Source organism: Giraffa tippelskirchi, chromosome 2, assembly GCF_054371585.1.
Source record: "Giraffa tippelskirchi isolate mGirTip1 chromosome 2, T2T-mGirTip1v1.2.pri, whole genome shotgun sequence".
NCBI lineage: Eukaryota > Metazoa > Chordata > Mammalia > Artiodactyla > Giraffidae > Giraffa > Giraffa tippelskirchi.
The window spans coordinates 160,906,873-160,934,326 of record NC_137276.1 but is presented as its reverse complement, the minus strand read 5'-3'; the positions used below and the strand labels follow the sequence as shown (position 1 = coordinate 160,934,326).

At 40.0% G+C, this 27,454-nt stretch overlaps 1 protein-coding gene across 1 annotated transcript in view; it reads left to right on the top strand.

Moving 5' to 3' along the window:
- ATP13A5 (ATPase 13A5) overlaps positions 1–27,454 on the top strand; it is a 123,850-nt gene that overhangs the window by 66,083 nt on the left and 30,313 nt on the right. Inside the window, exons 15-24 of the mRNA XM_081573656.1 lie at positions 4,619–4,705; positions 5,374–5,530; positions 10,563–10,680; positions 14,370–14,494; positions 15,283–15,443; positions 17,312–17,437; positions 18,539–18,618; positions 20,984–21,026; positions 22,901–23,010; positions 26,374–26,470. Of these exons, the coding sequence (XP_081429782.1) occupies positions 4,619–4,705; positions 5,374–5,530; positions 10,563–10,680; positions 14,370–14,494; positions 15,283–15,443; positions 17,312–17,437; positions 18,539–18,618; positions 20,984–21,026; positions 22,901–23,010; positions 26,374–26,470 (1,104 nt within the window). The remainder of the gene's footprint in view (positions 1–4,618; positions 4,706–5,373; positions 5,531–10,562; positions 10,681–14,369; positions 14,495–15,282; positions 15,444–17,311; positions 17,438–18,538; positions 18,619–20,983; positions 21,027–22,900; positions 23,011–26,373; positions 26,471–27,454) is intronic.

Here is a 27,454-nt window from a genome sequence, read left to right as displayed (position 1 = left end):
CCTGTTTCACCACAAAAACCTTGATAGGCCAAACCATAGCACAAACGCCCTTGGAGAAACACTCATCCAAAGCAGTGCTGTAAACACAATAGCCACTAGCCACACTGGGTATTGAGCACATGAACAGTGGGTATGCAACTTAGGAACTGAAATTTAAATTTTTAAATTTTAAGTAATTGAAATAGCCACAGTTGGTTGGTAGCTGCTGTATTATTAATAACTGGTCAACCACTTGTAAAAGAATGAAACTAGAACACTTCCTAACACCATACACAAAAATAAACTCAAAATGGATTAAAGATCTAAACGTAAGACCAGAAACTATAAAACTCCTAGAGGAAAACATAGGCAAAACACTCTCCGACATAAATCACAGCAGGATCCTCCATGACCCACCTCCCAGAATATTGGAAATAAAAGCAAAAATAAACAAATGGGACCTAATTAAAATTAAAAGCTTTTGCACAACAAAGGAAACTATAAGCAAGGTGAAAAGACAGCCTTCAGAATGGGAGAAAATAATAGCAAACGAAGCAACAGACAAACAATTAATCTCAAAAATATACAAGCAACTTCTGCAGCTGAATTCCAGAAAAATAAACGACCCAATCAAAAAATGGGCCAAAGAACTAAACGGATATTTCTCCAAAGAAGAAATACAGATGGCTAACAAACACATGAAAAGATGCTCAACATCACTCATTATTAGAGAAATGCAAATCAAAACCACAATGAGGTATCATTTCACACCAGTCAGAATGGCTGCTATCCAAAAGTCTACAAGCAATAAATGCTGGAGAGGGTGTGGAGAAAAGGAAACCCTCTTACACTGTTGGTGGGAATGCAAACTAGTACAGCCACTATGGAGAACAGTGTGGAGATTCCTTAAAAAACTGGGAATAGAACTGCCATATGACCCAGCAATCCCACTGCTGGGCATATACACCGAGGAAACCAGAATTGAAAGAGACGCATGTACCCCAATGTTCATCGCAGCACTGTTTACAATAGCCAGGACATGGAAGCAACCTAGATGTCCATCAGCAGACGAATGGATAAGGAAGCTGTGGTACATATACACAATGGAATATTACTCAGCCATTAAAAAAAATACATTTGAATCGGTTCTACTGAGATGGATGAAACTGGAGCCCATTATACAGAGTGAAGTAAGCCAGAAAGAAAAACAACAATACAGTATACTAATGCATATATATGGAATTTGAAAGATGGTAACGATAACCCTATATGAGAGACAGAATAAGAGACACAGATGCATAGAACAATTTTACGGACTCTGAGGGAGACGGTGAGGGTGGGATGTTCTGGGAGAATAGCATTGAAACATGTATATTATCATATGTGAAACAGAACACCATTCCATGTTCGATGCATGAGACAAGGGCTCAGGGCCGGGGCAATGGGATGACCCAGAGGGATGGGATGGGGAGGGAGGTGGGAGGGGGGTTCAGGATGGGGAACACATGTAAACCCATGGCTGATTCATGTCAGTGTATGGCAAAAACCACTACAATATTGTAATTAGCCCCCAACTAAAATAAATAAATTTATTAAAAAAAAAATAGTATAGGTCTTAAAAGTGTTAGTTGGCTTAGTCATGTCTGACTCTTTGCAACCCCACAGATCGTGTTCCCCCAGGTTCCTCTGTCCAAGGAATTCTCCAGGCAAGAATACTGGAGCGGGTTGCCATTTCCTTCTCCAGGGGACCTTCCCAACCCAGCGAAAGGGTTTGACACCAGAATAGAGGCCCCTCAATCCAGTGGGTTCAGTTTCCTCAGCTGAGTGTGAATGACAGCTGAGGGATATAAGGTCTTACTGGCAACTGTCATGACAGGATGGGGAAACTACTTGACTCCATCACTCTCTAGCTTTCTGACCTCAAATCCAGAACAAAGATTCTGAATCATTACCTCATGTGTGTATTTGGATAACAATGACTCACTTCTGGAGCTTTGAAACTGTGAGCCTGAAGGGGTCAAGCATTGTAAAGTGTCCAAAGAATGGAGGTTATTCATTCATTCCTTAGTTAGTTAATTAACCACATTGTTCTTCCCTCAAAAAGAAAACAATGTTTTCTTCTAAAACTACTTACAGGAAATGCAGGACAGCATTTAAACAGAGCTGTAAAGAAGTGAAAACAAACAATTGTAGGGACCTGTAGAACCCCTCGGCAGAGTGTGTGCTCAGTCATGTTCTCGGACTCTTTGTGACCACATGGACTATAGCCCACCAGGATCCTCTGTCCATGGAATTTTCCATCAAGAATACTGGAGTGGGCTGCCATTTCCTACTCCAGGGGATTTTCCTGACTCAGGGATCCAACCCACGTCTTCTGCATCTTCTGCACCGGCAGGCAGATTCTTCACCACTCGCCACCTGGGAAGCCTGAAGGACAGTTCACAAAGAGGCTAATTTAAAGATTTATTGTAGGAAAATTGTGGATTTCTAGAGACCAAAGTAATACAAGGGGAAACCTGGTAAACAGGGAAATTTCTGATATCAGTAAGTAAAATTAGAGCATTTGCTGTGGAGAAATGCTTGATACTGTCGATTGAAAAAAAAAAAAAAACAACCACAGCCTAAAAGTTGAGCTATGTTTTATTTGACAGACAAAACTGAGGACTTAAGCCCAAGACACAGCATCTCAGATAATTCTAAGAGACTGCTCCGAAGAGGGAAGAAGGGGTAGGTAGCTAGGATACCCGTATAGGAGTTTTTGCAACAAAGACAAGGTAGTTGGAATAAAAAAAAAATACTGTTAATTAAAGAAAACCATATATCTCAAGTTAAGGAATTTAGTGCTTTTATTTGTATGGGAAGATGCAAGAGTCTGGGCTCACTGAAATCTTTTCTTTGATATGCATCTCAGCTGTCTGGGGCTAGTGTCCTGTGCTTTCATATCCTGCGTCTCCTCAGGGTGCACTGTTGGTGGTGGCTGTGAGGCTCCTCTGCCTGCAGGATTTTCCTCCTCCAGGGAATCTTCCTGACTCAGAGATTGAACCCATGTCTCCTGCATCTCCTGCATTACAGGAAGATTCTTCACCACTGAGCCATCAGGCATCCTGAGTCTCCTAAGGGTGCACTGTAGGAAGTGGCTGCAATGGCAGGCAGAGTTTCCATCCTGAGTTCCCTCAGGGTTCACCATCCAGATGGCTGTAATGTGATGGCTTGATGGCTGCAACATTCTTTGTTTGCTGATATGGAAGGCAGTATTTTTTATTTGTAATATAAAGGCAAGACAGAAATCACTTTCCTGGATCTTAATGAAGAGGAATCAGTGTAATTATTATAAGCAAGCAGCACCAGCATCCTTACCAGCATTGCTGGTGCTGACACAGTGAGGAGTTCCACATGGTCATTATTATTCTGTATGACTTTGATCCTGGTTCTAACACTGCTCCCCCTTCTCCAAAAGAGGAGGCTTCCTCTCTATGTACAAGTGACATACAAGTTGGGGTCTTATGTGGGGACATAGATCTTTAGTATTAGCTCTTTAAGAACTGTTTTTAAGACCAGTTGTATCCACTCCAAACAGAGCATAACAGTGCAAGATTGTTTACTGAGTTTAAAGCTGGATAAGTCTCTAGTTAAATATCTTTTGGTTATTAAGAAACTTTCACTAAGCATAAGGGGGAGTGAAAATGTTCTTATAGACTCTAAGAATATTAGCAACCATAAGGAATGTCAGAATATTTTTCCAAAGAAATTGAGATTTGGAGAAACGGAGTGATGTCTCCAAGGTTAAACAAGTAAGTGGTAGAGCAGAGACCAGATGTTGTCTCTTATTTTCTGACTTCTACTGTTTATTTTTATCTGACTGCCTTTCCCATATTTTAGCTAAATATTGGTTCTTCAGATGGTATAACTTATAGTGCTATAACATCCAAAGAATACAAACTATTTTCAAATATGCTTTCTAATTTGCTAGCAGCTAACTTGTAACTCTCTAGCTAACCAGTTAGGCTAGTAGCATAGGAGTAGCATAAGAAGTAGTTCAAGATTCAGTCCTCTGTCATCTGGGAGCTAATGTGCTCAGGTGTAATGGAGAATAGGTTTCCACCCTCGTCCATTTACAAGACATACCTTTTAGGAAGAGCCAGTAGGCCGCAGTTAATGCTTCCTCCATCAATTATTGCGGGCTTCCCAGGTGGCTCAGAGGTAAGAATCTGCCTGCCAAAGCGGGAGATGCAGGAGACACAGGTTCAATCCCTGGAACAGGAAGATACCCTGCGAAAGGAAATGGCAACCCACTCCAGTATTCTTGCCTGGGGAATCTCACGGACAGAGGAGCCTGGGAGGGCCACAGTCCATAGGGCTTCAAAGTGTCGGACACAACTGAGCACGCGCACACACACACAATCAGTTACTACTTAGAATGTAATCAGAATAATTCTGCTCTTTGACATTTTACAATAAGATCCTTAATCTGAATCAAAACAACAGAAATTTGATAATGATGGTATTAAAATAATCGGCTTAGAAGAGAAAAAAATGTCAAAGGGGCTTTGAAAAGATTAAAGTGCTATGCAAATGAGAGGTATTTCTTTCTTATTATTTTTCTCTAAGGAATCTTATGAATGTTTTCATTTGAAAGCAGATAATCGAAGATTGTAATGCAGACTACTGCAGACTTGGGATATCAAATTCAAATGTAATAATAAAGCCAGGACCAAAAGCCAGTCAGGTATAGTTTGCTTCTTTAAATTATATAAATCTTTCCCCTTAAAACTGGTGAAATCCCCCTGCCTTTTTATATATTTTTATAGTCCTATTATTTTGTCTTATCCTAACTATATCTACAGTTGGTTTGTTTATTCCTTCATTCCTAAATTTGTCCATTAGTTTATTCAACAAACACAAAATAGCTATGTATACTCAAGCCCTGTGCTAGGTGCTAAGAGATAAAGTGATTTTGAAACTAGACATGTTGTGCTCTGTGCTGAGGAATACATGGACTGATAGAAAAAATCAATACCGGTGCAAACAAATGCAATACAGTGTGCCAAGTGCTAGAATAAAGGCTGAAGAAAGAGCAGCAGGAGTCCAGAGGTGGGAGTGAGTAGTGTTGCTGAGAGAGAAGTACCTCAGAGAAGGTGACCTATGAGCTTGGCCTGGAAGATGATTAGGATTTCTCAGGCAGCCAAGGGAAAGGGCTTTGTAGACCAGACAACTTGATGAGGGAACTGCTTTAGACACAGCTAGAAAAATATCAATGTTGTGACAACATACCACCTCACGTCCCTGGGCTCACTGCAGAGTAAAGATTATTTCCTCTGCAGTGTACACCAACAGTGTACACCTGCTAAATCTTCCTTAAAAGCTTCTTAAGCTCCCCTCTCTTTGTGCACTTAGAGTCCTGTGGAAGCCATCACCGTCCTGCGTCAGTTTCCATTTTCCTCCAGCCTGCAGAGGATGTCTGTGGTTGCTCAGCTGGCAGGGGAGGATCACTTCCACGTCTACATGAAGGGAGCCCCGGAGATGCTGGCTCAGTTCTGCAGACCTGAAACAGGTACTCACTGGCACTTCCCTCTTTCAGGAGGTGAAAATACTTAAAAACTCAAACAGACAGAGCAAACCAGCCTAGATCAATGAACATGGAGGTGGTTGTTTTCTCAGTAGGTGGAAAGTGGGCCCAGCAGATCTGCTAAGGCAAAGGTGATCATTTCAAAGCAGAGAAACAGAGAGTAAATATCAGACTGTGGTCCTGCCAGAAAAGCCCAACCACAATGCGGCATTAGTGAAGGAGATGTGAAACAAGCATCAGGACAAAACAGGAAACTACACTGGGGTCAGAGGACCAGGGATGGTGAGAATGAGGAACGTTCAGAAGGAACCAAAGAGACAGGTCTGAACACCAGACTCATTCTGCAAACAGGGATGCTCTGCCACCCACCTCCCGGGAGCTGGAACCACTTATGGTGTCTCAGATCAGTGGGAGGAGAATATAAAAACAATAGATCTTTTAGGAAAAAAAAAAAAGTGATTAGAGTAAATTAGGTGGTATTAGGGCAAGGTAATTGATCATTTTCACAGCAATTTCATCTTTCTGGGCCAGATTTTAAGCTGATTTGTATTGTTTCTTCATCTTACAAACATGTACTCTCTAAGCTGCAGTCCAGATTTGTAAGAATATTGTTGCATTCAAATGAGTTCATTTGGATAAAACTGGCCTTTTTTTCTCCTGATTTTCATCTATATTCTCCTTACAATTGCTGATAGCCATCAGCTTGTGCATAGAATTTTAAGAATTGGCAGATGATTGCTTTCACTTCTTTCTCTACTTGGAGTCTTTTTTTTTTTTTAGAATTCCCTCCATTTTTCTGATGATCTTCCTTATAGCTCCCATTAACTCCATCCTTTACAGACTGTTGGCCTATAATTGGCTGTTATTTTTTTTTAGGTGTCATTTGCCACTGCTTATTTGTCTGGTCAGTCTAATTCTTCTTATTGTCCTAACTTCTGATCCTTGACATATGATAATATCATATTCAGAGATTTTTTTCTTCTTGTTGTGTTTAAGAAATAGAGAGTTAGCAGCTTCCTTGAAATAGATCCTCATCTCCAGAATTATTGATATTTTAGAATTACAGAAGGTCTGTGCTGAATGGGAGCACAGACATCTATAACCTCTTCATTTTATGGATGGGAAAATTGAGATGCAGAAGAGAGACTTAAAATGCCCAAGGTAAGGAAGCTAGCTGGCAGCACAGTGGAGACTAGAACCTAAGCTATTACAGTTCTTATTATATTATTCTTTTCCCTAACATCTCTATATAATCATATATACATAAACCATACAAATTTTATAGACATATTAACCTTAGTTATGATTACCATGGCAAAATACACAAAGGTTGGCACTGTGTTATCCATTATCTAAATTGGCAAACGTTTCTGCAAAGAGCCAAGTAATAAATACTTTTAGGCCTTGCAGGCTACACCATCTCTGGCTCAACTGCTCAACCCTGCCATTGTAACCTGAAAGCAGCCATAGGTAACAAACAAATGGGCATGGCTGTGTTCCAATAAAACCTTAATTACAAAAACAAGCAATGGGATAGGTTTGGCCTCCAGTACCTCATTTCATCTGGGTAGATGGTCCTGAGGTCTGTCTTTACTGAACTCAGCTAATGTAAGTGACACCCAGTTGATGACCAGTATACCTTTGGCATTTATTTCTGTTAGATTATAAGAATAACATACTAATGAAATTATTTGTGGCCTTAACTGAAGTTATAGTGTTTCTATTCTTTTATTATTTTTTTATGTGAACCATTTAAAAAAATTTTTTTATTAATTTATTTATTTTCTTTGGAGGCTAATTACTTTACAATATTGTAGTGGTTTTTGCCATACATTGACATGAATCAGCCATGGGTTTACATGTGTTCCCCATCCTGAACCCCCCTTCCACCTCCCTTCCCATCCCATCCCTCTGGGTCATCCCATTGCACCAGCCCTGAGCACTTGTCTCATGCATCGAAACTGGACTGGCACTCTATTTCACATTTGATAATATACATGTTTCAATGCTATTCTTTCAGATTGTCCCACCCTCACCTTCTCCCACAGAGTTCAAAAGACTGTTCTATGCATCTGTGTCTCTTTTTCTGTCTCGCATATAGGGTTATTGTTACCATCTTTCAAATTCCATATATATGCATTAGTATACTGTATTGGTGTTTTTCTTTCTGGCTTACTTAACTCTGTATAATGGGCTCCAGTTTCATCCATCTCATTAGAACTGATTCAAATGTATTCTTTTTAATGGCTGAGTAATATTCCATTGTTTATATGTACCACAGCTTTCTTATCCATTCATCTGCTGATGGACATCTAGGTTGCTTCCATGTCCTGGCTATTACAAACAGTGCTGTGATGAACATTGGGGTACACGCGTCTCTTTCAATTCTGGTTTCCTCGGTATGTATGCCCAGCAGTGGGATTGCTGGGTCATATGGCAGCTCTATTTCCAGTTTTTTAAGGAGTCTCCACACTGTTCTTGGAGAAGGCAATGGCAACCCACTCCAGTACTCTCACCTGGAAAATCCCATGGATGGAGGAGCCTGGTAGGCTGCAGTCCATGGGGTCGCGAAGAGTCGGACACGACTGAGTGACTTCACTTTCACTTTTCCTTTCATGCATTGGAGAAGGAAATGGCAACCCACTCCAGTGTTCTTGCCTGGAGAATCCCAGGGAGGGGGGAGTCTGGTGGGCTGCCATCTATGGGGCCGCACAGAGTCGGACATGACTGAAGCAACTTAGCAGCAGCAGCAGCAGCAGCAGCAGCAGCAGCAGCAGTAGCAGCAGCAGCCACACTGTTCTCCATGGTGGCTGTACTAGTTTGCATTCCCACCAACAGTGTAAGAGGGTTTCCTTTTCTCCACACCCTCTCCAGCATTTATTGCTTGTAGACTTTTGGATAGCAGCCATTCTGACTGGTGTGAAATGGTACCTCACTGTGGTTTTGATTTGCATTTCTCTAATAATGAGTGATGTTGAGCATCTTTTCATGTGTTTGTTAGCTATCTGTACATCTTCTTTGGAGAAATGTCTGTTTAGTTCTTTGGCTCATTTTTTGATTGGGTCGTTTATTTTTCTGGAATTCAGCTGCAGAAGTTGCTTGTATATTTTTGAGATTAATTGTTTGTCTGTTGCTTCGTTTGCTATTATTTTCTCCCATTCTGAAGGCTGTCTTTTCACCTTGCTTATAGTTTCTTTTGTTGTGCAAAAGCTTTTAAGTTTAATTAGGTCCCATTTGTTTATTTTTGCTTTTATTTCCAATATTCTGGGAGGTGGGTCATGGAGGATCCTGCTGTGATTTATGTCGGAGAGTGTTTTGCCTATGTTTTCCTCTAGGAATTTTATAGTTTCTGGTCTTACGTTTAGATCTTTAATCCACTTTGAGATTATTTTTGTCTATGGTGTTAGAAAGTGTTCTAGTTTCATTCTTTTACAAGTGGTTGACCAGTTTTCCCAGCACCTCTGTAAAAGAGATTGTCTTTTCTCCATTGTATATTCTTGCCTCCATTGTCAAAGATAAGGTGTCCATAGGTACGTGGATTTATCTCTGGGCTTTCTATTTTGTTCCATTGATCTATATTTCTGTCTTTGTGCCAGTACCATACTGCCTTGATGACTGTGGCTTTGTAGTAGAGCCTGACGTCAGGCAGGTTGATTCCTCCAGTTCCATTCTTCTTTCTCAAGATTGCTTTGGCTATTCGAGGGTTTTTGTATTTCCATACAAATTGTGAAATTATTTATTCTAGTTCTGTGAAAAATACCAGTGGTAGCTTGATAGGGATTGCATTGAATCTATAGATTGCTTTGGGTAGTATACTCATTTTCACTATATTGATTCTTCCAATCCATGAACACAGTATATTTCTCCATTTATTTGTGTCCTCTTTGATTTCTTTCATCAGTGTTTTATAGTTTTCTATATATAGGTCTTTTGTTTCTTTAGGTAGATATATTCCTAAGTATTTTATTCTTTTCGTTGCAATGGTGAATGGAATTGTTTCCTTAATTTCTCTTTCTGTTTTCTCATTGTCAGTGTATAGGAATGCAAGGGATTTCTGTGTGTTAATTTATATCCTGCAACTTCACTATATTCATTGATTAGCTCTAGTAATTTTCTGGTAGAATCTTTAGGGTTTTCTATGTAGAGGATCATGTTATCTGCAAACAGTGAGAGTTTTACTTCTTCTTTTCCTATCTGTATTCCTTTTATTTCTTTTTCTGCTCTGATTGCTGTGGCCAAAACTTCCAAAACTATGTTGAATAGTAGTGGTGAGAGTGGGCACACTTGCCTTGTTCCTGACATTAGGGGAAATGCTTTCAATTTTTCACCGTTGAGGATAATGTTTGCTGTGGGTTTGTCATATATAGCTTTTATTATGTTGAGGTATGTTCCTTCTATTCCTGCTTTCTGGAGGGTTTTTATCATAAATGGATGTTGAATTTTGTCAAAGGCTTTCTCTGCATCTATTGAGATAATCATATGGTTTTTATCTTTCAATTTGTTAATGTGGTGTATTACATTGATTGATTTGCAGATATTAAAGAATCCTTGCATTCCTGGGATAAAGCCCACTTGGTCATGATGTATGATCTTTTTAATATGTTGTTGGATTCTGTTTGCTAGAATTTTGTTAAGGATTTTTGCATCTATGTTCATCAGTAATATTTGCCTGTAGTTTTCTTTTTATGTGGCATCTTTGTCTGATGTGAACCATTTTTAAAGTCTTTGTTGAATTTGTTACAATAGTGCTTCTGTTTCATATTTCAATTTTTTGGCTGAGCAGCATATGAGATCTTAGCTCTCTGTCCAGGGATTGAACCCACACCCCCTGCCCCAAACATTGGAAGGTGAAGTCTTAACCATTGGACAGCCCGGGAAATCCCTGTAGTGTTTCTATTAATGCATTTTTATGGAGGGAAAGTTAAAACAAAGTACAGTGACTGTATCTAGAATTTTGTTTAGGAGTTGAACCACCTTTCGCAGGACCTGTGCTTACCTCTCTTTTCTCTCTTGGCAGTGCCCAAGAATTTCCCAAAGGAGCTAAGAAATTATACAGTGCAAGGCTTCCGTGTCATTGCCCTTGCCCACAAAGTCTTGAAGATGGAGAAGCTTTCAGAAGTGGAAGGTTTAACTAGGTAGGGAGCTCAGAAATTGGCACCAGGGCAGGCTCTGTGTGCATGAAGAGAATGAGCCCTGGAGATGAATGGATGGAAGCCAAATGACCAGGAAGCCTCTTAGAGACAGAGAATCACTCATCTAACGCCTTGCTTTAGAGGGGGAACTCTAAGCCACATTGGGGAGGACTTGCTCAGGCCACAGTGCTGGCTGGTGATGAAACAAGGATGGCAGTTGAGATCTCCTGACTCTCAGATGTCACTGAGTCATCTCTTCCCAATGTCCCATTATCCCACCCAAAACAACCAATCCCCCTTCAACTTTGGAGCATCATGTGGCTGACGGATTAGGGGTCCCCTAGAAAAAAGGGGTTCAGAGAATACCGTTGTCACTTTGAATGACCTCCAGAAATTTTTAGACTTGATTTCTTTCAGGAATCAGTAGTATACCCTCTCAGACCTGGAGAAGTGAGTGCAAATTGAGTTCCTTATATGAAATAGAATTCAGTATTCTTCATTACATTCAAGGGGTAACTTGTCCTCTGCAGAGGGTAATCTGTAAATTATTTTTTCTTTCAAAGTTTTGCAGTTTTTAAAGGTTGTTTTTGAATTGTTTATGACAAAAGAGTAAAGAAATACTGTGGCAAATTGAATAAGAGATCATATACATTACTCATCTTTGATTTTGTTTTGCTGACAGAGAGGTCCTCACTTAATACAATTTTTTAAAATTATCTGCCCATCTGCATAGATGTAGTGTGTTACTATTTATAACCTAAGTCCATCTACTCTAATATAATCAATAATCACATCCCTTCCTTACACTGTGTCTATTTCCCCCAACTATAAAATGTGGGATTAGATGATCTCTAATGAGTTTTTCAGTCATGACATTTTAATCTTCTAAATAGAATCACAAAGCTCATTTTGAAATATATGAATGGCACTCTCAGGTTTAGAATTCAAAGTGTTAGCTATTCTTGAGCAAACATAAAGACTCATAACACAGGATCTTGTAATTTTTCAAGACACAAATTTTAATAATGAAAGTTAAGGTCATATGTGAAGAAAAGATGTATTTTGCTTGAAGTGGAATGTAGCCACTACCCAACTGCTATATATATGGATGCAACTGTGATATTCTCATTTAAAAACTACCAGTGAGATAGACATTATCATAAATATAACAAAAAAGAAAATGAGGATAAATGTGCTAGATTTCCAACCATCTCAGGTTTTCCCAAAGAATATCAGGAGCCTATTTATCATGCTTCCTAGAATATAGTTATTATTTTCAAACAGGGTAGAAGAATAGGATTTTGATTTTTTTTTAGAGTCAAATTATATTTAGGAAAGGTTTCCAATTAGGAAAGTTAAAAATGTTTAAAAAGCTGGCATCATAATGGGGAAGTAGAAGAATTTCTTAGGATGGCTTAGGGGAGAAAAGACAAAATAAAAACAGAAGAAAATTCCTTAACAAGACTCACCCTTTCATGAGTTTAGCCCATTTCTATTGAGCTTGGCTATTAGTAGATGTCCCTCAAGGCACTGAGGATTCAGAAGTGAATAAAATCAAATCCTTGCCTTCGCAAGGCTTATATCCTACTTGTGGGAAACAAATAATAAAGTTAATCTATAACATATGGTCAGGCAGTGATAAATGCTCTGAAGGAAAAAATAAAGCAGGTTAAAGGGATTTTAAAATGACAAGAGGGTGGTATTTTACATGGGGTGATCAGGGAAGTCTTCCAAGGAGGTAACATTTGAACAGAGATCTGAGTAAAAGTAAGGGAGTAAGGCATACAGATATCCAGGGCAAAGCATTGCAGACAATAGGAACAGTGGATAATGCAAAGGCCTTGATGCAAGATTTTGCTGGAATGTTGTAGAATCCTGAGAGGCCCAAGTACCTGAAGCAGTGAACAAGGGAAGAGTCATAAAACAGAGATCCAAAATAGAATAAATTGATGAGAAGATTTTGGGATCTTTCTTTCAGTTCTAGTTAATAAGAACATTAATCCAATTTTTAATAGAAAGTCATGAAGCTAAATGATGGGAATTATAATATTCTCTGAGATCACGAAGGCAGAATTCATATCTGATTATCTGAGTGTTCACCAATGTGCCTAATGTAAGATCTAAAGTAGTGATTTAGTGACTGGACTTTTGAATGGAGGATGTAGCTACTCACTCTCTACTCCAGAGAGATGTTTCTTCAACGTATTCTTATCCAAGGGTGAATTATTTCTCATCGAGAGATTCAACTCTATTCTTTCTCTTAAAGATGTTTATTGACCATGTGATCATTTCCCTCCCAAGTCTTACTAACATAATAGAAAAGAAATAGTATCAAAGAAAACCAGAGAAGCAATAAGTGTAGATGAGAGATTTCTACAAATTTCAATAAGATGTAAAGTAACTGGAAGAATGGTAGCTGAATCAGCAGGATAGAGGAAAGTGTAGCCTATATCATGCGAGAGAGAGAGAGAGCAAGTTCCAAGAGGAAAGTTGGTTCACCCTGTAGAACCTGAGAGGATGAGCCTCTGATATGTCATGTACTATGGAAAGTAGGGGCTTCCCTGGTAGCTCAGCAGGTAAGGAATCCACCTGCAATGCAGGAGACCCTAGTTCAATTCCTGGGTTGGGAAGATTCCCCTGAAGAAGAGTTAGGCTACCCACTCCAGTATTCTTGGGCTTCCCTGGTGGCTCAGATGGTAAAGAATCTGCCTGCAATGCAGGAGACTTGGGTTCGATTCCTGGGTTGGGAAGATCCCCTGGAGAAGGGAGAGGCAACTCACTCCAGTATTCTTGCCTGAAGAATCCCTATGGACAGAGGAGCCTGGTGGGGTCACATGGGGTCACAAAGAGTTGGATACAACTGAGCGACTAAGCACAGCACAGCACATGGAAGGTGGACCCTGAACATGGGGGATGAGCTGAGAGCAGGCACAGAGGTTGGTTCCCTAGGTCTCTCTCTCCTCCCCCTTCCTCTCCCTGCAATCGTAACTCCACTCTGGACAGAAAAAGGAACAATAGAGGATCAAGAAAGAGCTCTTGGCCCCCAAATTTAGTTTCTAAAACACACCTGAGATTTATTTTCGAGGAGAAGTCACACATAACTAATGGTACACAGTTAGACTCCAAGCCTCCAAATTCAAATTCTGAAAACTAAATTCTTGACTGATGTCATTCATGTATTTACTGGAGGCAACAGGTGGAAGCTGAAATAAATGATTCCGTATTCAACTATTACTAAAATATCTGGTATTCAGTATGTACTTAATAAATGTCTACTAAACTAAAATGCTTACAAATTTAAAAATACACGCTTACATGTCAGATTATATGCTTACAAATTTTAAACTACTTATATGCTTACAAATTTAAAATATATATGACTAACAAAAAATTTTAAAAACCAACAGAAGAACTGGAAGATAAATACATTGTTTTAAAAGAATGGAGTTAAAAAAATGGAAAGAGCAGCTAAAAGATGTAGAAGTGGTCGCATCTGGGAAGGAGAAGGGGGAAGGTGCTGTGAAGACAGGAGCTATAGGTTTTCTTTATTATGAACTTTTGGACTCTTTCTGATTTGTTAAACCTGTGCATGTATTGACACTGATAAAACTTATAAATTTTAAAAAGAAATAAATCCAACTGTTGAGACTATACGGATACGCTTTAATATTGACTTTCTCCCAAACCCAAAGAGAACATGTGGAGTCCGAGTTAACATTTCTGGGACTTCTCATAATGGAGAATCGCTTGAAAAAGGAAACCAAACCAGTCTTGAAGGAACTGAGTGAGGCCCGCATCAGGACTGTGATGATCACTGGTATGCGTTTCTGGAAGCCTAACAAATTAAATCCATCCTAGCCATGAGCAAAAGACCATGTGAGCTGAATGAGTCCCTGTGGCTGAGGCAGGAGGAATGATGCTTTGCTGTCAAGATTGTTACCCTCTGCTGCAGTTAGTTACCTGGGAACTTGGGGGGCTCCCCTCAATGACTGTGAGCTTTGGAGGCAAGGACCATGTCTCATTCTCTTTGCCTAAGGCCTTCTGTTTCTACCCAGGGTTTGTTCAGGGCCAATAGGCTCACAGTAGATATTGAAAGATGAGAACAGGGTTCTCATGAAGAACCCCAGTGAGATCTCCGTTTAAGGGGTGAGACTGTCCTTCAGGGAGGTGGGGTAGGCATGGCTTGTGATGATTAAATTCAACATGGCTGATCCTAAGTGCTTTTTTTTATATAACTTAATTGGAATCCAGATCCCAGGAATAGGCTTATGTTATCAGACCAATCCTATAATTTCACCACTGAAAATTGTCAGTCTCTTGAGGATGAGTTGTAAAGCACTTGAACATTTATTTACTCATTAGTGCATATTTTGGAAATATGTGATGTTCATGGACTTGATGCTAGGATGAAAGGGAGAGGTAGACATAATGTTTGACCACTAGGGACAGAGAGGCTTGATAAAATATTATGAAAAAATGCAGAAAGTGTTAAATGCTCCCAAAGAGCACCAACAACATAGTATGGTCACTCAGAGGAGGGAGCGTTCAGTCCTGGATGCTGTGAGGTTTCTACACAAATCAAGTCCCACTGTCTTTGTCATCTAGGTGACAACCTTCAAACAGCCATTACTGTTGCAAGGAATTCTGAAATGATTCCTCGAGGGAGCCAAGTGATCCTTGTTGAAGCCAACGAACCTGAAGAGTTTGCCCCTGCTTCTGTGACCTGGCAGCTGGTGGAGAACCAGGAGAATGGGCCTGGAAAGAATGTGAGTGAATGTCAGAAAGCCCCTCCATGGACCAGGGCCGATGCAATACAGCCCTGACCCTGGGCAGCCCTCTCTCGGCATTAGAAGTCATCACAGTAATAATCTCTCCCATCTGCCCGGAGTTTTACAGTTTGCAAAGCTTTTAGCATTTCCACTGACACTCCTCAGTCTTGGCTTCACGTAGAAATTACCCAGAAGCGTTTTCAAGCTTCCAAAGCTAAAACTAGAGATTCATTCAGAATCTCTGGGCTGGGAACTGAGTCCTTTGCCTAGTGATTCTAGTGTACAGATGTGGCTGAGACTCACTGATTTACATCCATAGTTCCCATCCGATCCTTAGTTACCCTACCCAGATGAGCAAAGTATTCATTTTACAAATGAGACAACCGAGGCCTAGAGAGGTAAGCTTGCCAAGACGCACACTGGTGAGCTGCAGAGCAGGGAATCAAGTTCGATCGGTTTGATCCCCGCTCCCCTTAATTCATGGTCATTTAGATTGTACTGGACCTGTGACCTGACGTGAACAGATGTCGGGCTCTTCTAGGTAGCAAGTTTCCTGTGCACTTCCCCCAGGACGGCTCTTTCTTCTGAAGAGAATGGGCTGCAGCCTGATGTTTCATTACTAAATGGAGCGCCTCTGCCTTTGTGTGAATTCAAAGAGATGGTCCTCAGGGTGATAAATTACAAAAAGCTCCCTTCCCTCAGGCTGACCAGCCCTTCAGATTGTTCAGTGTCGAGTATTTCTTTGTGCAGCATACAAGCTACACAGCTGTATGGAGTGGCCCTGCCTCTACCCTGTGAAGAGGTGTGTTAACGTGGCTCACATCCATTGTGCAGGTTGTGAAAGATGACAGCTCTCTCTCTGCTTTCAGTGGATTTCTGGTGCTGATTTCCTTCTAAGCTCACTTGCCTCAGCAACTACATGTATTGCCTCAATTGCACTGTGTGACGAAACTCAGATCCTCACTAATTTTTTAAAAGTGCCTAACGTTATTCAATAAAAATTAGTTTGCATGTACATATACAGATTTTTAAATAAGGATGGTAGATTTTTAAAAATGTATTTTAATGAGGTATAGTTGATTTACAGTGTTATTAGTTTCTGCTATATAGCAAAGTGATTCAGTTATATGTATATATTCTTTTTTCATAGTTTTCCATTATAATTTATTACAGGATACAGATTTTCACTAATTTTTAATAAAGAGTCCAAACACTTCCCTGGTGGCCCAGTGGTTAAGACTCTGTGCTCCCAATGCAGGCGGGACATGGGTTCAATCCCTGGTTGGGGAACTAAAATTCCAAATGCCATGCATAGTGCATCCAAAATAATAATAAGGTGCAGGGACACAAGGTGGAAGGGGATCTGGGCACCTTGAGGGAAGTGTTGGGCAGAGGTCAGGTTAGTGTCTGAAGAAAGGGTCTACCTATTTTACAGGGAAGAAATCGGGGCATGATTTCTGAATGAATGAATGAATGAATAGTAAGACATCTTAGGAAACAAAAGGTTGCATGAGGAGCAGGAAGAGAAGGGAAGAATGTTCCCTCTTCTTCCCTGGAGTCACTCATTGGAACCTTGATTCCAATGATGTCCAGTGATTTCCTCAGGAGCCTGACATCACACGTATTATTTCCCAGATCAGGATCCAGAGCCTCATGTTACCAAAGGAATCTCTGTTCATTTAATTTGGGGGGAACATTTTGAATGTCTTCTTTATATGAGTCTAAGTTCTGCGGGCAAATTGTACGTTATATATTTGCTGGTCCTCACACGGTTGTGTAACATGAATACACTTCCTCCCATAAAATGTAGGAAAACAGCGACATCCTTAAGAGCCAGGGTAGAAATAATGTCCTTTTGATTTTAGGAAACCTACATCAACATTGGAAACAGTTCAGTGCCTGTTGAAGAAAAAGGGAGCTGTTACCATTTTGCAATGAGTGGGAAATCATACCAAGTGATACTGCAGCATTTCAACAGCTTGCTTCCAAAAGTAAGTACTGGAGAAATGACATGTTTCATTTTGCTCCTCAAATTAGTGAGATAAAAGAGGGTAAGAGAACAGTGAAGGCGATGATTAGCAAGGTTATCTCAGAATTAGGAAATAAACACCCTCACAGGGGGCACTGTTTCTTCAAGAGGTTTCCCTTCATCACTCCTCTTATATCACTCATCACACATCCACGTGTCCAAGGCCTCCTATTCAGAGCCTGAGGCTGGCGCTGCCCCTCGCCCTGCCCCCCGTGGCCAGTCCAATCCCAGTTTTCCTCCTCCCTGCCTCCCCAGCAGAGGGAACCTACAGATAGTTCAAACACGCTGCCTGTTTTTTGGAATTTGCTTTTCTCTGAAAGCCACTAACTCATGTCAGGCTGAGTTCTATTCCCATTCCTGTCTGGATTCTTAAATTACAGCAGGAGGAAACAAAGGTTTTATGGTTTATTTTCAAAATCATTTGTTATCTTGTCACTGTGTGTCTTTTTTAAAATAGTGCCATGCACAGTGGTGCCGTTGGTGGGAAGCAAACAAGCGGAGTGGCAGCAACCATCTGTTAGCAGTGTCTTGAAAGTCCTGTCACCTTTCCAGTCAAGGACCATAGAGTCTAGACCCCCATGGTGTCTAGAAAGCTGTTAGCGCAGTTCCTCACTGAAGAGATGGGAAAGCTGAGACTCAGAGACATTGTCATTTGCCACGGTCTGGGACAGAGCTGTAATAGAACCTTGATTCTCAACGCCCAATCTATTGCTCCTTCCCCTGCAATTGTGGAGATGGTACTTATTGAAAAGAACCGTAGTTGCCTAAGCATTTTAATCTTATCTACTCCTCTGCTTTTCAGTTACTATTATTCATTAGATCTTATCCCATCTTGGAAAAATGATCTGGAACAAAGTAATAGACTTGTGATGGAGAACCAAAAGTGAAAGTTAAATATTAAACTGTTAAATCCTCCTTTTGCCCTTTCCTGATATTTGGTCTGATGTTATACCACCCAATGCTATCTTAAAATGGTGGCCAGGAGTAATTTTTCAATACTCTTCTTTTATTTTAAAAGTGTTCTTTGTGCTAATCTTATTGCAATTGTTATTTTTCTCTTTAGATTCTAGTGAATGGAACGATTTTTGCAAGAATGTCCCCTGGGCAGAAATCTAGCCTTGTGGAAGAATTTCAGAAATTAAAGTAGGTTTTAGTGCATGAAAGGAGGGTGTATTTGTTATCAATTGCTGTGTAACAAATTATCCCCAAAACACAGTGGCTCAGAATAACACCATTTTTTTTTTTTTTTACGTTACTATGGGTCAGGAATTCAGGTGTACTTAGCTGAGTCTTCTGGCTCTAGGTCCCTCTCAAGGTGTTATCAGGTGTCGACCAGTCCTGCAGTCAGCTCAGCACTTGATGGGGAAGGATCTGCCACCAGCCTCACTCCAGGTGTCACTGGCAAGATTCAGTTCCTTGTGGGAAGTTGGGCTAAGAGTCTCAATTTTTCACTCACTGTTGGGCACAAGCCACACTTGTTTCCTTGCCATGAGGTGATTTCATAGGGATGCTCACGGAGTATCAGCTAGCTTCAATGAGAGTTAGCAAGCAAGAGGAGTCAGAGAGAGAGAGGACTATTTTTTATATCTTCATCTTAGAAATGACATCCTATCCTGTCACTTTACTCCTTTCATTAGAAGCAAATCACTTGGTTGGTCTACACTCAAAGGAAGGCATTAGATAACCTCATGAATTCCAGAAAGTGGACCATTTTAGAAGCTGTCTGTCCCAGAGAACATTCCTTCTGCGGCTGGTAGGGCTTATCATAAAGGAAGATCCCCCTGCTTGGATACAGAGACTAGAAACAACAGCATTCTGTACAGCTCAGAATGGGGGGAAAAAATGAGGAAGCATGTGCGTTATCACCTGGAATTATTTGAGGTTGGTTCATTAGAAGATATGTAAATAATTTCAGATCTTCCAGGAAAGAGAAGAAATGATATTTTTACTGTTTTAGGTATAGAGGCAAAAATTTAAAAAAAGGAAAAAGTTCTTTTTTACCTCCTTCAAAAATACAGATGACCAAGTCACATCAGAGTGAAATGGTTCTTCTTGAGACCAGACTTACCTATTACTTGCTGGGACGGTTACAGCTTCTGGACTCAGATTTCTAGAAAGTTAAGTAAGGAATGAAGAGTAGTAAAACTTTAGATAATTGCTGATAAGTAGTAGGTAAACTCAAGAGACTGCTTTTGACTATTATTTTTTGTTGCCTAAGCATTCTTAGGGATGTTTCCAAAACAGCCTATTAACTCCTATAATGCCTTGAGGCTGGGTTAGTAACCAGTGTCTAAAACGACTATTTTACTTACATGGTCATTATATGATATTGGCTGAAGAAAGTAATTTTGCCCTTCTCAAATACTTGAGAAATGTTGCCAACTTAAATGCTTACTTTTGAAAAGCTGTATTCCCCTAAAGAAAAATCAATTCAGGATGATATATGCTGTCTCAGAGTAAGTTATCCTCTCAATTTCCAGATCTTGCTCTTTATTCAGAATTTATTCTTTATTCAGTCAACACTAGAAGATGTAAGATTCCTCCTATGATATAAAGACTAAATATGTACTTTATGCCTGAAGAAAGGAAGCCATTTTAAGCAAATGTATAGTCTTGACACGTACATCAGCACAAACAAATGTTTAGCAGGTGATTTTCATATATACTTACCAAAGAGTAGGTTGGACCTATGAATTTGTTTACATTTGGCCATATTTGACCTATAAAGATGGCCATTTTTTATGTCAACCAATAATAAGGAAATTCTCTGAGAATTTCATTTTCCCCTATATTGTATTATTTCATGTGTTTTTGGCAAGTTACCACTGAGCCTTTAATAATATTGCCATTAATCATACCTCCAATGTATTATTTTCTTATAATAGAACACAGAGTGTGTCTTGCATCAGAAACGCCTTTTCTTTAGCAACAGCTTTAAAATTTACTCTTCTCTTTATACAGTTGTGCCTGCACATCAAACTGGTATAGATGGGAAGCATGTTATCTTATTTTCACTCCAAGATGCATCTAGAATATGTATATACATCTCTAGTTGTTATCTGTTAAAGCATTTCCCAAATGTTTCTTCTCCTAGTGTCTTCATGCTAAACTTTCAGCGGCAGTGAGCAACCAAAACACAGATGGACTAGGTTATGATCTGTGCATTAGGGTGTGAGAAATACTGTGATTATGACAGTACTCACTTTAACTTGGCCTTGGTGGATATAATCCAACAGGACTTCTTTTGAAGTGTGTGATCATCTTTGTGGATGTCCTTGGCAGTATTGCCATCGTTTCCATGTGATTGATCGAAACAATATAAATATGCCAGAGCTTTATTCCTCTGGGAATATTTCTTTCCAAGTTATTTTCCTTCAGCTTGATTCTACACATGCTCAGGAAACGCATACACACACATGCACACAGTCACATCATGCATGTTAGTTGTGATGGAAATTACTCAAGTGAGGCATTAAGCTATTAATGTTTCTTATCCTTTCCCTCACAGTTATTATGTAGGCATGTGTGGAGATGGAGCTAATGACTGTGGGGTGAGTAGAAATGACTTCTTCTAACGCAGGGGGTGCATTGATATCCCTCTTGAGGACCCCACGCCCCCTGGGGTCTGACTCTTCACCCTTCTGCCAACAACCACATCACTTAGTCATTTTGATGTTTATATTCACTTCTACCAGAGTATGGGTTGGATGTGGTGAAGAATAAAGTGAGATGAGTCACTTCAGCTGTTTTCTAGCAACTTCTAGAATAATAAAGATAAAGAAAGGCTACAGAGACTCCCATATTTCAGACCCAAAAAGGACTTTACAAGACTAGGTGGTTTAAATCTCTCCTGTTATAAATAAGGAAATGAGCCTTGGGGAGGTAAATTCTTTTTTTTTTTTTTCTTTTTTTGCCTAAAGTCACACAGCTGGTAAAGGCTTAGTGAAGGAAAAATTTGAAACTGATGATAAAGGTTTGAATTATGTGTAAATCGTATTTATTCCTGCCAAATTCTCCACCAGGGTTACTTTATACAATCTGGATTTACTCCCAAATTTTCACACTCAGCAAAATCATAAACCAAATTATTTGCTTATTACATACAATAGCAAACTGAAATTACAAGATTCTCAGTAGATTACTTCTCTGAAACAGTAGAAGGCAGTGCATGTTTTATAATCTGAGTTTCAAAGATACAGTTGAAATAGTAGTGTACCTTGAAGATTTATGTATTTCAGAAAATATTTTGGGAGTCAATTTGTGGGAGAATTAATGAAGAGAATTGTTTTGTATTTCCAAAGCCTATTATATGCTTAAGGTCTGGGTATTTGTTTTATTTCTTAAATATTATCTTCAAAGTTCTGGGATAAATTAAGCGCATACTTAGATAGCGGTTATGAATTTTTCTGCCTCATACTTTGTGAGAAGGAGCTAGCTGTCAGTCTGCTCTTCAAATCTAAGGTGAGTACACATTCTCACTAATTATGTGGAATTTAAAACAAAACAAATAAATCAGATGTTATACAAGACATAGTCTCTGCCTCTGAAAAGTTCATTACCTGGTGGGGAAAAAAATCATGCATAAAACTAATCCTAACGTATAAAGTAGATATTCCTAAATTACATAATAGAGGTACAAAGTACTAAGGGAAAAATGAGGAAGAAGGAAATATTCTAATATTCATTGAGCATGAACTTAGTGTATACTGGCCATGGTTACCAGGAACTTTGCAAGTTCTATAGCAGTACAGAAATACAAAATTTCATTTTATGTTCATACACTTCTTGTAGGATTAGAGGCTGGCTGGCCTGCTCATTGGCTGCTGTCTGCTCGGGACACTCTCTGAGCAGTTTTCAGTCTTGATGAGAAAAGATTTAGTCCTTATTTCAGTGAGACATCATATACCTTGGAATGATTCTCTGATGAGGTGTAATCTGGTCCCTGCCTCCAGCAAAGGTGATCTATGTCCCGAACTTCATCCCAGCAGTTAGTTGGTTGGCTGGATCAGGCAGCCTGGGAGAAGGTGGGCATTAGATAGTTTTTCCTGTAGTTCATGAAGATGACCTGTTAAGTATAAAACTGTGATGGTAAAGGCCTCTACAAAGGTCCATCCAAATGCTGTCATCTTTTTAATCGACTTCTCAAATGAGTCCTTCCACTTTCTTAGCCTGTCTACATCCCCTCAACCAACACACACACACACACACACACACACACACACCTTTTTCTACTACTGAGTCATTGTTGGTGCCTCTTTAATTGGTAACGTCATGTATCCAGGTGTAGGGGCACCCTAAACAGAGATCCAGCGGTGTAAGGGTACAATAGTATCAACTCTATAATGTGAAAAATAGCCTTGAGGTGTTTGAAGAGTCAGAGCCTGGCCTGAGGAGTCATGGGTATAACATGGATTTATCATTCTAGGCTTTGAAAATGGCTCATGCGGGCATTTCGCTGTCAGAGCAGGAGGCATCTGTGGCCTCCCCTTTCACCTCGAAAACAACCAACATCGAGTGTGTGCCTCATCTCATCAAGTAAGCTACCTCTTCCCCTTCTATCCTCTGACCGTCCCCCTCACTGTTTGGCTCCAGGTGGAATTCAACTCTAATTGAAAGTGACAAATGTCACAACAGAAACTTGGCTGAAGTACTGTTGAGAACCAATTAAGGGGAGAGGGCTGTGAGTGCTGCTTAAGAATGCTGATAAAATCAACAAAAAGGTGACTTTTGCTGAGTTTTAAAGAATACATGGTTGTGTACGCTGGTGTTGATATTTTAAAGCCAAGTGTATATCTCACTTCTCTCCTTTAGTTTTTTATGTTGGATGCTTACTGGAACCTTTCTCTCAGGAGTTGGGGATGGAGAAGCAGAAGAGGAATCCTCTACCAGATAGCCTTCTCCTAGTAGTAGTATGTCTCCAAAATACAGATTAGTGAATATCCAAAATGACTGCACCTACCTTTACTACCACTATTGTCTTAACCTGCTTTGTGTCATGGTAACTACAAAACAAGAGTGCCCAGGACCCTCACCTTACTCATGTGTCTCTTTTTAAATATTGTTCTTGAAAATGTGGTGTATTAAAAATGAGACAGAACTTTGCCCTGAAGGACTCACGTTCCAGTAAGGGGTATAGAAAGATATATGTGGATAGTCGCGTAACACGGACTCTTCTGCCTGAGGAATGAGAGGTGCTCAATAAATTAGCTTTCCATAAATGAATGTCCAAACAATACAGTCATCCTGCCAGTAGTTCAGAATGATAACTCCAGCTAGGAGGAAAGGTTTCAGAGGTAGGTTGCAATTTGAAGGATAGATGGGATGTATGGAAACACTAAAGAGGTGGGAGGGAATTCCAGATGAAGGAAATGGACAGCCACGTTTAGAAATGGGGCTTTCATTGGAGAGTGCAGGGGCTTGATTGCTAAACAGAGCTGGAAGATTTCTCAGATGGGAGCTGTGGAGGTGAAGCTGGAACACCAGGTGTGGAGGCCTCACATAGGGGATTCACATTCCTGGATGGTTGAGCCAAGTGCATACTTGATTCATCCAAAAGGCAGTAGCACTTGAACTTCAGATGCTCTTTCTCATGCAAGTTGTGTGATGCATTTATTATTGCAATATGTTGTTTTAAAATACAAGTCAGGATGCAACTTTTCTCTAGTGGCAGATGGCTTAGTAAGTCTTCACAATAGAAACTCTCTTCTTTTACACTTCACAAATTCATAAAAATACAGAGTTCAGCTCTGTTATGCTGAATTTACCCTTGCTATTCTTGATGCCTGCCTAGTCCTGAGAAAATATCCTTTGGAGGAGCGATAATGCACAGTTTCAGGTACATGGGTCTACAGGTTTCCATCATTATTCTTTGAAAAATGATTGGCTTTTTATAGTTCAAATCCTTTAGGGCAAGGACTATGCCTTATTAATTTCTATGTCGTTGTGCCTCCCATGATACATCAGAGCCTTCGATGAACGTTTGTGGAATGCATTAAGTAAATGAATGAACCACTTAAAATTCACATCCATTAGTAATAGCAGTCATTGTGAAGGCCTTGCAAACATTCTTTATGCTTTACCACTTTGGATTTTTGCACTTTTTTTTTGATCTGGGTGTCCATTCTCTGGAAAATGTACACAACTGCAGAAAAAAGGATGAAATCACAAAGTCCATGTCAGAAAACAATCTAGGTTTCACATGTTTTCCCCTTCTCAGCTGATTTTCTCTCTCCCCTCTCTGCTGAAAATAGAAAGGTAGTGCCTTACAGCCTGGTAGAAAGCATTGACCTGAGGTATCCTGGCCTATCTCCCACCAGAACCTTCTCATTTTGCCCAAGACCCAGCATGGTTGTTTGGCTCTCTGGGTTTTCCTTCTCATGTCCCTGGTCTGTAGAAAAACTTTGAGCAGCACAGGTGTCCATGTCACTGGGGACTGGAAATCAAGAGTAAACGGGCTGCCTCCCATATGGATTCGCTTCTACCTTGACAAGAGGAGGCTGCAGGAGTGTTTGCTGGCCAAGTTCCTCCCTCTCCTGACATGTGCTACTTTGGCCTGACATAATCCATTACTAACCAGACCCAATTAGAAGAATAATAGTTCAAACAGGATTTTTTAAAGAATATTTACCTTTTCCCTTTTTTATTGAAGTATAGCTGACATACATTATATTAATTTCAGATGTACAACATAGTGATTCAACATATATGTATATTATGAACTGATCACCATGATAAGTCTGGTAACCATCTGACACATTAAAAAATTATTACAATATTATTGACTATGGACTATTTACTTTTGAAGCTGCGATTTTTACAATTGTCTTTATCTCTTTGTGTTCCCCACCCCACTCCAGTACTCTTGCCTGGAAAATCCCATGGACGGAGGAGCCTGGTAGGCTACAGTCTATGGGGTCGCTAAGCGTCAGACACGGCTGAGCGACTTCACTTTCACTTTTCCCTTTCATGCACTGAAGGAAATGGCAACCCACTCCAGTATTCTTGCCTGGAGAATCCTAGGGACGGTGGAGCCTGGTGGGCTACCGTCTATGGGGTCGCACAGAGTCGGACACGACTGAAGCGACTTAGCAGCAGCAGCAGCAGCAGCTTTGTGTTCCCATACCAGCTCCCATTATTACCCTGGGCTCTTCCTGGTGTATTGAAGCCAACAAAGCCCATTTCGTCTTAAATATTGGCATCACATCTACTTTCTTCTTATAATGTGAGAGCACCCAGTCCTTAGCATCATGCCTCTAAGGGACTCTAAAACATACATAAGGAGCAAGTGTTGCCAGGATGAAATGCAGCACAAGCCAGTGCTTGACATGTTGCACCTTGTCACAGTGTATTGTGTTTATAATCTTCTTAATTCATTGAGAGCTTGTTGAAAATAAGGACTGTGCCTGATTAATTCATATCCTCTGTGACTCTGAGCATAATGCTTGTATCTTATAAGCCTTAAGTAAAAGCAAGCTTAAGAGTCAATGGGTGAGATGATGGTTGAAGGAAAGAATGAGTGAATGAGTAGTTAAATGAATCACTGAGAGGATGAGTCAGTGATGAACTGAATGTATATATCAAAGAAAGAAAGTGAAGTCGCTCAGTCGTGTCTGACTCTTTGCGACCCCATGGACTGTAGCCTACCAGGTTCCTCTCTCCATGGGATTTTCCAGGCAAGAATACTGGAGTGGGTTGTCATTTCCTTCTCCAGGAGATCTTCCTGACCCAGGGATTGAACCTAGGTCTTCTGCATTGTAGGCAGACGCTTTACCATCTAAGCCACCAGGGCAGTCCAAGTATATATCAACAGGCCATTAAAATGAGCTCCTTTGAAAATATAAAAGAGACTGGGAGATATGTATCATATAAAACCAATTATTTTTATTTTTTCTTAAACAGAGAAGGCCGAGCTGCTCTTGTTTCATCCTTCGGGGTATTTAAATACTTGACCATGTACGGCATAATCCAGTTTATTGGCACATCACTGCTCTATTGGGTATGAACCAAAATAATTTCTTCCCAGTTCTAATTGCATTTATATCCCCTGTTTATTTTGGGTGGGGGTGCAGCTCCTACACAGGATTTAATGTTTTATAAATAAATGACTTTTTTCAAAATAGATGTCTGCAAACTTGGGAACTTGGTATAACTGTGCATGAGACACAGAGCTAGAAATGAGTAGATGTGGCTTAGTTTCTGAGAGTGTTGTTTTTCTCTAGATAACCTGAGACACTTGACCTCCTCAAGCCTCTACTTCTTCACTTAGAATATGGAGAGAGCTTCAGAGCAGCCTAAATATAACTCAGCAGGAAATGCATCAGTCTCCAACTGTTTTGGCAGACTAAGAAGAGATTAAAAAGAGAGAGAAGTTGTTGAATTTGACTTTGAAGGACTAAAAACTGGAAAGATTCCCATACCAGAGCTTTAGTTCTGAACCCGCCCAGAACCTCTACATGTCATTAGTAAAGGATTAGCAGTTCTGTAAAAAAATGTTTGGAAAAGACTTTTGAAATGAAATGATAAAAATAATCATCTAATAATTAACTAGCTATATGGAAGAAGTATGTATAGGGCGAAACTAATCTGCATCAGGTCAGTCATAACTTTGTCTACAGTAAAATAATCCAACAGGCTCAGGGAACACTGGGGGCAAGGGGAATTAATTTACTGCTTTCCCGAGACACAGTGATGAAAGCAAGGAACACAGAACTCCAGCCTCGGGTGGGCTATTGATTGTGAAAAGCACATAGAGGCTAAGGGGCAACCAGGTGGATAGAAACAAGAAATTGGTTGGAAGTCAGGAAACCTGGATTCAAGTTCTACTTCTGTCCCTAAGAACACATTCGTTCTTGCCTTTGGCTGAGCTTTTATCCGCCTCCAGGAAGTCAGGCTGACTGATTTCCAAAGCCCTCCATAGTTCTCTGAAAACTCCCAAAATAAAGAGTAAAGTTGCCTTTGAAAAGTTCCCCCTATTCCACCT